This window comes from Hyperolius riggenbachi, chromosome 7 (genome assembly GCF_040937935.1).
Source record: "Hyperolius riggenbachi isolate aHypRig1 chromosome 7, aHypRig1.pri, whole genome shotgun sequence".
NCBI classification, from domain to species: Eukaryota; Metazoa; Chordata; class Amphibia; order Anura; family Hyperoliidae; genus Hyperolius; species Hyperolius riggenbachi.
In genome coordinates this window covers 211,652,679-211,667,614 of record NC_090652.1, presented here as the reverse complement: position 1 = coordinate 211,667,614, position 14,936 = coordinate 211,652,679, and the positions used below count along the sequence as shown (strand labels likewise).

At 40.8% G+C, this 14,936-nt stretch overlaps 1 protein-coding gene across 2 annotated transcripts in view; it reads right to left on the bottom strand.

The window, feature by feature from the left end:
* Window positions 1-7,047: 7,047 nt before the first annotated feature.
* BMPR2 (bone morphogenetic protein receptor type 2) overlaps window positions 7,048-14,936 on the bottom strand; it is a 209,525-nt gene continuing 201,636 nt past the window's right edge. For both annotated transcript variants that reach the window (XM_068245113.1, XM_068245114.1), the window contains exons 12-13: window positions 11,932-13,193; window positions 7,048-8,568 (exon numbers count right to left, since the gene is read on the bottom strand). In XM_068245113.1, coding sequence (XP_068101214.1) covers window positions 8,318-8,568; window positions 11,932-13,193 — 1,513 coding nt within the window. In that variant the 3' untranslated portion in view covers window positions 7,048-8,317. The remainder of the gene's footprint in view (window positions 8,569-11,931; window positions 13,194-14,936) is intronic.

Here is a 14,936-nt window from a genome sequence, read left to right as displayed (position 1 = left end):
TTTTTTTTTTCGATTCTGATGGTTTCGTTTTTCCAATGATCGAAGGCTGCAAAGAAACGAAACGAAAATCCCTTTTTACAGGGACGGACTAGCATAAACGAATATATAATCGATCTGAACAGCCATCAAGCCTACCAATGGCTCGATTAGATGGATAAAGAGAGATAATATCAAACATGTTCGATCACTAGTCGTTCGTTTTTGGGGTCTATTAATCGAAACTATAATGAGATCATGACTATTTTCACATACGTTTTCAACACTCGATTCGTTTACCGAACGAATCGAAGGTTTAAACGAAGGCAAAAACGAACCGTGTATTCCCAGCATTAGGCTTAGATAGCCAGATGGTTAGCTTATTTAGGCTTAGATAGCAGCAGGTTTGGAGTAGGTAATGGGGTTAGTGTTAGACTTAGATAGAGGTAAGTTAGTGTTCGAAGTAGCAGAGGGAGGGTTAGCGTGAGAGGAAGGTTAGGTAAAGCGATAATAGAATATCAGTAAAATGACAGATATATTATCATAATTGGCCTGTTCTCAATAGTATTATATTGACAGCATTGTGGATATTCAACTGCGGCTTTACCCGACACCCACATTTCCTCAGTGCCCTGTTTTCTTAGAGGCATGTAAACTGATTGATTTAGCAGGTGAAGTGGAATACCAAGCAAGCCATACAATATGTTGTGAGGAGGAGTAGAAATTAGCAGCCAACGTACCTAATTCAGATACACACTGCAACTTTTTCACAAGATCCTGAACAAGTCAAATTCTAACAGCAATCAGTATAAACAGTGTATAAGAAGCTAAGTGGTGGACAGAATAACTTTTATATAGGCCAAATGTGCTAGGAGTTGCAGTACAGCTTGCTTCCTGTCCTCTCTGGATTTAAATGAGGCTCCGTAAGCTCTTAGATACACTGCCACCTTGCTAGTTGGATTTCAACCATGTGGCTCAGGGTGTGATATGCAAGGACATCAGACAGTGCATAGAGAGCACTATCTGATGGGCGAACTAATGTGCTGCACAGAGGTCCCGGCAGGCCTGCATTACAGAAGAATCTGTCTACAGTAGGAGGCGGGTATTTTAGTTCACAAGAAGAAGGTGGTGAGCAATTGCCCTCAAAAGATCTCAACTCTGCTATCAGGAAACTGGGTGTAAAGGTAAATGGATACAAATAGATACATGCACAGCTGCAGGTAAAAGATTGAGGGCTCTTTCACATTAGGGCAGATTTTCTGCGTTTCAACGCAAAGGATAAAGTTTGCGTTACCCAAGGTGAAATGAAAGTCCATAGTCATTTTAGCTTTCACATATAACGCAGCCTTTTTGTGCGTTGCGTTCCACTGCACCCAGGCGCAGTTTTTTGGCCAACGCTAGCTTTATGCGTTACAATGTTAGTCAATGTAAAACGCACACTATGCGCGTTTTTAATCCGTTAACGCAGGCAATCAGTCCCAGAATGCAACAGAGGAACAATGTAGAAAGTTGACAACTAAAAGAAAAAAAAATTACCTGCGTTTTTCTATGTGCAGTAACGCATTGAAAACGGATTAAAAACGCACACTCACTGCAGTGCAACGCATATCAAAACGCAGTAAAAGGCATACAACAAAACGTATGCTTTGAGCGTTCTCCAACGCAAGCTCTGATGTGAAAGAGCCCTAAAAAGAGTTGAACTTTAGTTTCAAAGGTAATACTAAATACTAAAATCAACACGATTGTTTTCATAATTCTTTGCAATCAGACATGGGGCTTGATTCACAAAGCCATGATAACTTTTATTATGGTCGCGCTACTGCTATAACGTGCATAACGTTTTTCGCGTGCAAATTTGCGTGCGAAATCGCAGCCATTTTTGCACAAAAATTTGTTTGTGCGCGCGCTATAGCGTGCACAAAAACGCTAGCGTGACCGTCATAAGAGTTAGCACAGCTTTGTGAATCAAGCCCATGGGTTAGGATGGGCTGTAAGTAAGGTACAATCTCTTTGGAAACAACACAGAAAATACAATACTGTTTTCTTATTAACTGATATTTATTTCAATTGGTTATGGAAAAGAACAATAATGAATAAAGGTTAAACTGCCTTTTCAAAATTCTATTCAACAGGAGATAGATTGGCGTTTGTTCATGCCCCTGACCAACCCCCCTCTTTCCAGGTTAAAATGGTTATATATCAAACTAGTATAATATACTATGACAGAATATACGGTATAACATTCTGTAGTAGTATATCTTTGTGATAGTATGGGGAATTACATTATGTTTACAAAATGAAGAGACAGTGTGAACAATAAATATACTGTATACTAGTATGTTATACTCGAGTAAAGAAGTATATTATACTAGTATAATAGAAGTAAAACATGAGAAGTTATTTTTTCACAATGGGTGATAAAGTGTTGGCAAAACCAATAATTATACTATACTAGAATATATAGTATAATATACTAGTGTATAATACAGATTGACAATGGGATGCTATGTTTTTACAACAATGGTTGCTGAATACAATAGTGCATGTACAATATGTCATGTGACAATCAGCAACCAATCAACTATTAGCTTTCAGTAGTGTGACTACATGAAACCATTTAGTACTTAGATAATTGGTTACTATGCGATTACATCATTGCCCTTTGTGCCATGTGACTGAATAGGCCACAGTGAGCAGATAAAACTGGATGGCCAAATCAGATGTTCCTGATCAGCACACATATAAAAATAAAGTGTGGATGAAATGGACAAAACATCTTTAAAGCAGCAGTGTCACAAAAGCTTTGAGCAAGCAGACTGTTTCTACTGATAGATATTGGTAACTCATTTTGGATATACTGAGCTATGAATCTGTTACAGTATCTTGTGACGTAGGTTAGGAATACACTGGGTTCAAACCTAGCATGTTCTCGGTAAAGTGCTTTGGAAAAAGTGTTGGCTGTATACAAATGTATTAATAATAACAGGAATACATGCAGGGGACACAGATCACTTTAAGCCGCATCTACACGAGTAGATGCGGCCGCGATGCTGCTTATCAATCGAGCCGCTGATGCGGCTCGATTGATAAGATCCGACAGGACGGATCTCCGTACCGCCGATTCCCTGCTCGCTCCCCGCGAGGGGACAATGGCAGGGAATCGTGCGGGAGATAAGCGGGGACGAGCGGGCACGAGCGGGGAATCGAATGCGGCGCACGCACGGCGAGCGGGGACGCGGCGGGCACGCGGAAGAGGCGATCCGGCGGCTAATCGAGCCGCCGGATCGCTACAATGCCCCTCCGTGTAGATGGGGCTTTAGGTTTGCTTTTAAGTGCATACACACATTCAATTTTGATTTGCCAATCACTGAGTAATGTTACCAACTCCATGTAGTGTGAGGGCCAACAGGTTGTGAATACTATGAATAGATTGTGTAGGTAAGCTCCCATACTACATGGAAGTGGTAAAATTGGCCAAACATAATTGGATGTATGTAACAGGCTTTACCAAATGTAGAAGGACAAACTGAGGGAATATACTTTAAAATGGATACTTTTGAGAGTCCCTCATATTATGTAGAACAATGTTTCTCAAACCTGCCCTTGTGACTCCCAAACAGTGCATGTTTTGCAGGCAGCCTCACTTATGCACAGGTGGGGTAATTAGTGTCTCAGTTACATGGAATCCACCTAGCTGAGACTAATTACCCCACCTGTGCATAAGTGAGGCTGCCTGCAAAACATGCACTGTTGGGGAGTCACAAGGACAGGTTTGAGAAACGCTGACGTAAAAGTAAGATTGGGCACCTTTACAGTAGCTAGAGGTCTAATCTAGAAATGCAAAATCTCAAATTTGAAATTCTGCAGTCATGGATACCCTGTTTATAGCTGTAAAGATGGAAACCTGTGTCATCCCCCCCCCCCCCCCCCCCCGCATCCTCTGGGGGCCAGATTTGTGAGGAAGTGTGCAGGTCATCATATGTTAATCATTTCTAGATACCAGAAATTTTTTTTCATTTTAACCTGAAATCTTATAACAGGATCAGTCTGTTTCTGGGCAATTTTCGTGGTTTACTTGACCATTATTTATCCATCTACTTTATCTGTTGCAGTGTACAAAAGTATTGCATGCAAGGAAATATAGTCCTCTAGCAGAAAAAAGACGTTAAGAGAAACTGATATTTTGCTATATAGGACTGAAATGGAACATGGAAAATGTTGGCAGTTAAGGGATTGGCTTTATTTACTACCTGCTCAGTTTACATTTTAATACCTTAATTACTACTAAATGTATCACTAATAGGGATGCACTTTGGAATTGCATGCAAATTTTACAATTTCAAACTAAGTAAATGAAACCAAGTGGCTGGGGGTGAATTGACCAGCAGTCAGCTAATTGATTAAAAATTATTTGATTTAATTAGATCCGTGCCAAATTCATGGTAGAGTGAATAAGGTACAGTCCAGAGCAAATCTGTTGACATCTAACTTGCAAATTTTGAATCAGGCAATACCATTAATGGTTAACTGCGCATACGGATAGTTCTGATCCAGTTCTGTATCATGCCTGAAGAAGAAACAAAGTTTTGCAAGTAAACTATGTACAGTTAATCATTAAAGGTATTACCTGAATCGATTTGATGTTGGCAGATCTGTCAGACAGCGTGGATAAAATACCAACACTAATTTCTTAATACTCCACACAGCACAGCATGGTATGATGCATGCAAATTCATCCTTTTACAATTTTGATTACTGTACTTAGTAACAAGCTGCAGTGTATAATATAAGGTCTACTTACACTTAGGGTCCACAAAATAAAAATATTAAGTCATTCTAATTATACTAAAGGTGGCCACACACGATACAATAAAATGATCCGATTTTATGGCTATTCGATAAATATGAACGGATCTCCCGAAAATATCAAACGCTTTTTTATAATTCTACTGAAAAATACGTTTTCTTCGATTTTTATCGATCCGGAATGCCAGATATTTTTCTTCAATCTTTCTAAAGATTGTATGCTATTTGTTAGATTGTCAATTTATTAATATACACACCCTAGCAATTTTGTCAGAGTTTCCAATCATTTTTATCATAATTGGGGAAAAATTGAACATATGTGTGTGGTACATTGGTCATATTTTTTAAATGATTGCAATTCTTAAATTGACCAGATATTTAAAAAACTGTATGGTGTGGTGCCACCTTAAGAGTTTTTGAATATAACTGTGTGTTAAATGGAACCTCTCAGGAAAGAAATATGGTTGTTGATTATTCTGACTTGTTTTTAGGGTGAAGCTATTATCCTTATCTACTTAGTGGCAGCGGCTTATAAAAGAAAAAGTGCAGTCAAGAGCCATGGAGTTAATATCAAACTACCAATCAGGATTATCTTAGTAGAAAAAAAACCCAAATAACTTATTTGCACCTGATTGGATTTTCAGGTTTAGTAGATCACCCCCACAAGTAACTGTCATGGGACAAGCATGCGGCTAGCATGTCTCCAGCACTTACTAGTTGCATGTTGGTTCCTAGCCAATAAAAAAACTAGGTAAAAAAGGAACGATAAGGACTGAATTCCCCGAAGACTGGATTTTATAAATATACAACTGACAACTACAACATTTTTGGCTAACAGATTTACCTTAAATAAAAACAAATCTGTTAAAGCCATTTGATGTTTTTTATAGCATTTACTGTATAACAATTGATATTTAGATCATATTGCAAAAATAACAAATAATGCTGAACCTCTAAAGTAAAGAAGGTGAAAAAAAGGCCGGGGGGGGGGGGGGGGGTATCCAGAGAGGCACCCACCTTGGCTGCATCTCCCGAAGGTGCCCATACATCACTCGATTTTCCTGAACAGCCATTTGATCCTGTTATGAGATCAGGGGAGAATTGATTATATCCCATTGTGCTCGATCAATAGGAATTGGCCGATATCTGGTGGTATCAACCAATTTCCTCCATAGAGTAGGCGGGACGACATCATTTGATCGTACAGTGATCGGCTACTACTCGTATGATTTTGATCGACACAGGATTGATTTCTGGCTACAGAGCACAGAGCCACAATATTGTTCAGATCAGTTAGTGAAGGGGAATCACTTGCTTGTAGTGTGTGGGCCACTAGTTAATTGACCTTCAGTCAACCACACTGTAGTTGATTGCCCTATAAAGTCAATTGTTTGGCTTATCTATGGACAATCAAGATGTTACCTGTCATTGAGACTGTCGGGTCTAGGACATTACTGGTGATGAAGTGCTCACTGCCAATACTTCCATTTATTATTTATTTATATAGTGCCAACATCTTCCATAGCACTGCATGGGCCTCCCACTGCCCTGTTACACATAAAGCAAGTTAAGGGTTTTAGTATTATGAACTTGAATTGTCTAAAAAAAAATTGCTGCAGGTTCTCTAAGACAGAATTGTGCCAGGCAATGATTCCATTATTCTTCTCTCCACAACATTTAAGATGCACTCTAGGCTGATCTAAGCTGTTCATCTCAGCTCATCTGTCTTATCACTAGGAACATCTTATGAGGGTTGAAGCTCACATCTTGTATTGTGGGAATGCAGCTGGGAATAAGATGGCAGCTGCAGACAACTGGCATAAATGTAAATAAAACTTAAATCACTTTAATTCTCTAATTCCATCTAATTAGAGTATGATAAGTGACACTGCGTCTTTAAAGAGATAGGCCTACTTTTTGGGATCTGCATTTTGCATACATTTATTTAATATATATTAAAGTACAAAGTTAAAGCATATTCACAGGACAAAACCAGCAATGGGCAGCTTCCAGATACAAAGAGCAGCTTGTGGGAACTTTTTATAGCAGTTATTCAGGGGGAAAAACTATCAAAACAAAAAAATACAAATATTGCAGAAAGTGTAAATCTTTAGTTTAGGGTTAGTGAAATGTATTTTGCCATAAAGCATGGAGGAAAAAAAATATATCATTGCACATTTCAACCAAATACATGAAAAGTCAGGTATTCAAAGGTAATCCACTCCGTTTTACAAGTGTTCACTCTTGCACAGAGAGGTTAAAATATCACTTATAAGCTCTTTTCTTGTTTTAATCACATATTTATATATATATTTATATAATCTTTTAATCTATTTTTAACATACGCCTTAAAGCCTTAACAGACACATCCCCCTGTTTCTTCTTCTTCTTCCAAGTGTCATCATCTAAGAATGGTTGTCCGATACGCAAATAAGTAAACATTTTACATAAAACCCCAGCAGTTCATCAGTAAGTCCACCTTGCAGTGGCTTTGCCTTCTCCAGTCCTTGGAAAGATTGCAGCCCAGCAGATGAAAGGCTAAAAATCTGCCCAAGTCATGTGAGAGGAGGTCGCTTACCAAAAGAGCTGTACAATGAATTGAAGCGTTGTCCGTGTCAAACACCCAATCGCCTGCACAGGAATCCAGAAAGACAAGCTTCTCTGCATGAGACTGCATGTTTGAGGACAACACGGCTCCATTCCACTGCTCACGATTGTTCATCTCCTTTAGTAAACACCCCCATGGAATAAACTGAATCACTGTTTTCGAAGATCGGAATAAGAATGGAAACTTCCCATGAGACAGCCATTTTAATTATGACTCGCAGTGCTTTTTTTTACCTAAAAGTGCAAAGTCTTTTGCTACTAAAATAAAAGGCAGGAAATAAGCATTTCTTGGTGTATTTGTCCTCGAACAAGCGCTTCTCTTTAACACATCAACATACAGACTAGACACAGCATATAAATCATAAACAAAAAAAAAATATTTGCGTGCACAAGACACTGCTGCAGTTTATCCTGTCTGACAGTTTATGTAGCATCTTTAGAGACCACAGCGGTCAACAATTTCTTCTCCTTTGTCATCATAACAAAAAAAATACCTGGCGCTGCTTCACCTTTTGCCATTTATACACATACATGGAAAATGATATTCTGAGCAGACTCACAAAACAATATGTAGAAGGTGCAGAACTATAAAAAAATGGAAAACAAAAAAACAAAATGCTGAGGGACCAACATGGAAGCATAAGCTGTGTTTCGGTGCGTTTATTCTGCATAGCTGAAATCTATGTATCTTCCATGGTTGTGGAAGGACTAGACAAGGACCTCTAATTGTTTACCGACCCTGCCATAACCATGCGTGTTATAGCAAGTCTTCTACAAAGATTTGATGTTAGAAATAGGATTTTCCATGTCTCCTGCTCGCTGGATGATAAAAAAAAAAAAAAAATCTGGATCTGGAGGCATTCAAAACAACTTGAAAATAATAATAATAAAAAATAATAATAATAATAAAAAGAGATGACTGAATCATTTACAAGCAGCTCATCCTTGAATCTTTAGAAAGGGCAGCAGTGGTGGTGCCCCCGTCTATAAGGTAAACAGCTGTGCTCGACTTTGAGTGGGTGAAGGTGTCATCGTCCCCATTGTTGTTGACCTCACAGTCCTGACGTTCAGTGGGGATTGCCCATGTGGAAGGACGCCACCGTTTCAAGGAGTATGGTGTCTTTACCCTCTTTTTAATCTTCTCCCCTGAGCCAGCTCTGCTGTCTGATAGTGTATCACCTAAACAATCCAAACAAAAATGAGTCAGGATCAATAGAAACCGATCGTGGAAAAGGAAGTCTGATTGTCATGCAACTTATCAGAGTGTGTGTTTCACTGTGAAAGTGGAGACCATTATTTACTGCATTGGGCAGAGAGGGTTACAGGGTAATTGTTTTTTCTGTTTTAAGTTTCAGCATTAGGGATGAGCTCATGAGTAGCGAGCTACTCGAATTTGTCATTAAAATGAGGCTTTATTACCTCAGCTGTGCGGCTGGGAGAGGAGGGGTTACTTCCCCACAATGCCGTCCGACTTCTATGCATATGACGTCTTGCATGCAGCCTATTGGACGCGTTGCAAGACTCACTAGCGTGCACTTACTACTTCCAGCTTGAAGGAGGAAGTGCACGCTAGTGAGTCTTGCAACACGTCCAATAGGCTGCGTGCAAGACGTGATACGCATAAAAGCCGGTGGCACTGTGGGAAAGTAACCACTCGTCTACCAGCTGCACACCTGAGGTAATTAAGCCTCATTTTAATTAAGAATTCGAGTAGCTCACTACTCCTGATGCTCATCCTTGTTCAGCACTAGTTTTCCTTTTTGTAGTGGATTGCCATTTTAACCGCTTCCGGACTGTGGTAATTGAAATCAATGCCCTGTTTGTCGCTGCTTATTCCTGCCAGGGCACAGATTTCAATGACTGCGCCGCACAGACCCGTCACTCTCGCCCCTCCTGCCGATCTCTCCCTCACCGCAGGCCCCTCGCTCTGCTGTTGCTAACCAATTAAATCGGCTCCTATCCCCGTGATCGCTGTGAGCCAATCAAATGAAATCTGCTCCTGACAGGCTCACAGAGCTCTGCCGTCATAGAGGAATGCAGGGATGGCTGAGTGGCATGACCGGTGGGTCCGTGTGGCGATTCGTCGGTAAGCCCCATTTTTTGGTACCAGCAGCCTCTGGTACTTAAGTGGCCAGAGACTGTTGGTATGCAAGTGTTTAGAGAGCTGTGATTTGTAGATCATGGTTCTCTGCATGGCCCTGCACCATCAGAGGGCTTTGGAGGCAAATGTGGCCTCGTTGAGGCGGTGAACGTGGGGTATCAATTTGTTTTGTAGCCTGTGTGCATGTACGTTGAAAAGGCAAACAAAATGGTGATTATAAGGGTTATTATCATATTACTATTTTTTTCATAAACAAGCCAAAACATTTTCTCTATCTTTTTAACATACAAACGTTGATATTGGAGAGCTCCATAGTAAAATATAAACTGCAGAAAGATACATTCTTAAACATTTATTTTCTACTGTTGGCATTTAACTCCACATTTTGGTCACTTCAATGCAAACCAATTGGGCGTTTTACTCTTTTACAAACATGTTCTTTCAAACTTAATTTTTAATGAAGCTTCTTTACTCCACTTTGGGGTATTTACAGTAATAACATTTATCCACTTTCAAACAAGCCCAAGTTCACACAAAAAAAATCTGTTTTTTTATACACGTTGCCAAAATAACTTGGTGACCAGGTTTGTTGAGAAAAGTTGAGAAGGGAAGTAAAGATGACTTATCCCCTCTCCTCCCCCCCCCCCCCCCCCTTCACCACTTTTATAAACAGGCCACAACACCAAGGCAACTTCATGTCTGTTTGAATTGTGTGGTTTTAAAGTAATACAATGATCCAAATAGACCATACTGTTAGATTTATATTTTAATTCTCGAGATAAAACATGAACCCCAGAATGCAATATTACTCACTGAGGACTTACCTGGGACTTCTTCCAGTCTGCTGTAGTCCACCAGCTCCCTCTGTGCCCATCTAGTCCCCTCCATTCTCTTGCTGTCAGCCCCAGTAGTTGCTGACTACTGTGCATGCGTGGCTCCGCAACTCCACGATCATGCTCCTGATGCTGGGAGCATTCTGTGCCAGTGCAGTTAATTAAGCTTGTAACAGCCCAGGAACAGAATGGAACCAAGGAGGTACGCAGCCAGGGCTGCTCATGCGTCCAGTAGGGGGCTTACTGGGGCTGACAGCAGAAGAAAGGGAAGGGACTGGACAGACACCGAAGGAGCTGGACTACAGGGGACGAAGAAGCCCCAATAAGTATGAATCCTTTGTTGTGATTGTCTCAGATACACCTTAAAGTAAACCAGAGCTGTCGTAAAAAGAAGATTTGATACTTACTCGCAGCTTTCTCCAGCAGCATAAGCACGTCTGAGTCCCACGTCGTCCTCCCGCGGTCTGCCGTTCAGCCGCGGTCAGCCCCGTTAAGTCGCGTCACTCTGGGTCAACTGCGCATGCGCAGGAGGTCTGCGCATGTGCAGGAGACCCAGACTAGACCCGATTGAGCCTGTTACAGGGGCTGATCGTGGCTGAATGGCAGACCGTGAGAGGACAGCATGGGACTCAGACGTGTTTATGCTGCCGGAGGAAGCTGCGAGTAAGTATCAAATCTTTTTACGACAGCTTTGGTACACTTTAACATACAAATTTGCACTAACTCAAAAAGTGGAAGGTATGCTATTAAATGGAAGCCTCTAGCTGCCAAACAATTAACAGGGAGCCATGTTATTTAACCGTTGTCTGCAAACTGAATGACATCTAGTGGTCTTCATTTGCTATTACAGTTTCCACTTGCTCAGTCAGCGGATATGTTCATGCAAGAGAAATCTTCTGCCCATAACTATCAGTTACCATTTTTATGCAGAATTTGATTTACAACTCTCCTTCTTGAAACCCAAGCATGCCATAATTCAAGAGCTCACAGTACTTTCAAATACTTGAAATTTATTCAGATGTGGTGACGCCTATCAATTCGATATTTTGGCTTAATCTGGGTACAATTCTGTGCAGATCATTTAGATAAAACTAATTAAAGGAACCCTGTAGTGAGAGGAATGTAAAGGCTACCTTTTTTTCCTTTTAAACTTGCTGATCTTGTGTCTCTTATATTTCAAACCACTGACCCAGACCAAGTATGACCATCAGGTGCTCTGCCTTCAGTCTGACCATATTTGCCACAGAATTGTTTCTGGTGTGTGACTCAGACACTACTGCAGCCAAAAAAGATCAGCACACCTGCCAGACAATTAGCACTTACAAAAAATGGCAGCCTCCATGTATTTCTCCCTATAGTGTCCTTTTAACTGGCTCCTTTTTGCTTGGGAGATTACCTATGGAAATAGGCCTGGTTGGTAATTATCTAAGGAATTTTCACTTCTTATAAACACTGATAGCTCATGTTTAATCAACAATATGAATGTTTACCCAAATTCATATATAATACAAGTGACTACAACTGAAGGTGCCTTGAAAATCCATACAGTTACGTATTTACTAGTATAGCATACATTAAATTTTACAATTCTGAGTATTTGGTACTTACATTGTGTGCTGCAGTTATCCATAATACTGGAAGTGGACAAGTCAAGAGAGTTTGGTCTCTGCGCTCTCCTTGTCTGGCGCTGCCTATGTTCTACTACAGGAACCTGTGTTCCTGTATCATCCTGTACACACTGGCTGTTGATGCTGCTGCTGTTGTTATTGTTATTTGAGTTCACCCTGCTGCTCTCCTGTGGTCGATCCCTCCTTTCCACTAGACGATCCAGTATGGACTCATCCTGCCCAACTTGCTGTTCCCTCCGCAGAAGTGGCTCATTTTCATCTGGACTAGAGTTGATGTTCAGACGGCTGTCTTCACCTCTAAATTGGTTTTGTAGCATCTCCTGTGCTCTATGAGCCATTGAGTTAGTATTGGGGCCTAAGGCTGTATTTGAATTCTGGGCTGCAGGCCCCTGAGAGTTCACATAGCCCATTCTACCAGTTGCTGCGGTAACGGTTACCACATGAGGTTCTGCAGCAGTCACTGTGTTCATTTTGGCCACTCCTGTCTCAACATGCTTCAAGTTGGATTTGTGCTTGCTGCCAAATTTAAGCCTAGACTCTTTGCCTGAAGATTTAGTGTTAAGAGGGAGGGTAGTAGGCCTTTTGGGAAGGTTTTGTTGTTTAGGAAGAGGATAGTGTTGTGCAGGATGAATATCCTGAACTAAGCAAGCTTGACCATTTCCCACTTGCGTAAAATCTTGCTGCCCTGTTGATTCCACTGCCAACTTTATAAGTGGGTAGAATAGGTTGGAGCTGGTGCTACTCAGAGGGTCAGACCCACTGAATTGTTTAAGGGAATGTTCCATGAGGTTCTCATCTGAGCTTTCTTTCAGATTTTTATCAACTTCTTTTGGGTCCAGCTTATTGGTCTCTAAGTCTTCCTCTGTTAACTGCAAACAAACAGGAGTGGGCCCAGTTTGCTGAATGCTATGCATTGCTTCATCTGAATACTGGACCTCTGATATTGTGGTCATGCCAGTACTTGGTGTGAGTCCCGTAGTGTTAGTAGTGGTAGTGTTCGTTGACAAGCTAGTAACACTGGTCTCTGGGCTAGGGAGACGTGCCTGAGCCTGCTGCCGCTCATAGTTAATAGAGTTCCGGTTCTTCTCACTGGTGGTTAGGGGAGTACTGGACATGGAGGTCTCAGATGAAATGTTCTTCACGATGCTGTCAGGGTTGTGCACAGAGTCTTCAATATAAGATGATGATGAATAATCAGGGTAAGGACCAATTTTTGGGACCCGTCGGCTTTGTGACAGATTGCTTCAGAGACAGGAGAAAAACAATAAATAAAAATATAAAACACTAATTAAAATGTTTAAAACCTTCAAACAACATGCCAGGCTAGGTACACATTTAGCAGATCAAATATTAAGATTCAATATAAACATCAAATTAGGAAAAATCGGTAAAAAAGCAGGCCTCCTCTATCGATGTTCGATCATTATGTTGATCAAACAGTTACTTAGAAAGGCCATTCTAAGGAGAATGAGCGGGATATAATTGGGAGGAGGATAGTGGCTGGAAAGTGTAGTGGTTAAAGGGACTCCGAGCAGTGCAGAAACTATGGAAAGATGAATACCATTTTGAAGCTCTCTTTCTCCTCTTTCCAACGATATATAAACTGCTACCCTACGCCTTTTAGTTTTCGCTATTTTCGCAATCGAAGTCGCTGCAAATGCGATTTCGATCGCGAAAATAAGGAAAACTAAAAGGCGTAGGGCGACGATTTAGGTGTCGTTGGAAAGAGGAAAAAGAGAGCTTCAAAATGGTATGCATCTTTCCATAGTTGCTTGTATTACACAGGACGACACTTTCCCCAGTGTCAGCAGCTCCATTCAGCTGCCGACTTTGGGGAAAGCCGCTACTTCAATCGCGAAAATAGCGAAAACTAAAAGCCGTAGGGTGGCGGTTTATATATCGTTGGAAAGAGGAGAAAGAGAGCTTCAAAATGGCATGCAACTTTCCATAGTTTCTGCACTGCTCGGAGTCCCTTTAAGGGCTCTGCCTCTGACACAGTCTTTTGGCTCTTTCTGTTCAGTAAGCCAGCACCTATTCAGTAGGAGACACACTGCTACTGCTTATAGAGCGCATCCTAGTGGCTGCAGCTCTGGCGCTTTGAGTCTGCCAGGAGAAAAGCGTAATATAAATGTTCTGTGTCTTGCCTTGACATAGGTGTGAGTGTGGCCCGTTACCTTTTACTGAAGCGAAGAGTACCCCGTGGTGGGGATAGGAATATTAGATCAAGTCTCTGACGAGATCTGATCTAATAGTGGGCATTGTGGAAAGGCGAAAAATTTATGATGATAGGTAGGTATGGACATTTACCTAGCGTTGATCTAGTGTAAGTCTCCAACCTTTATAGCCTCACACAGTGTCCTGTCCCACATTTTTACCAAAATGAGCTCTTATGATCCCAAACACGTTTCAGGAGATGGTCATTTGGGACCTTACCGATCATTCCCTGTGATTTCCATTGGTACATAAATGAGTATATAATGTGATAAGGAAGTGTGGCTGGACATTGAAATTCAGTATTCAGAGAAGTATGAGTGTTTGTGCTAGGGGCTCACAGTAACTGTCCCAGGACAGCCCATACGTGTAACCCCCCAGATATCTGTATTGTATTAGGTGGTCTTTGAGTCACAAGATAGTACTATGGTACAGCAGAATCCATTTTCCATCACCTATGGGGATTGGTTTATGCCAAATAAATGCAGTTTTAGTTGCTTGAGAGTTAGTATTAAAAATAGGCATTATACCTTGCCATTTATACTAAATACTCCCCCATTTATACTAAATACTCCCCCATTTATACTTAATACTCCCCCATTTATACTAAATACTCCCCAATTAATACTAAATACTCCCCCATTTATACTAAAACTCCTCTTATACTAAATACACCCCCATTTATACTAAATACTGCCCCATTTATACTAAATACTCCCCCATTTATACTTAATATTCCCCATTAATACTAAATACTTATCCATATACCCCGGG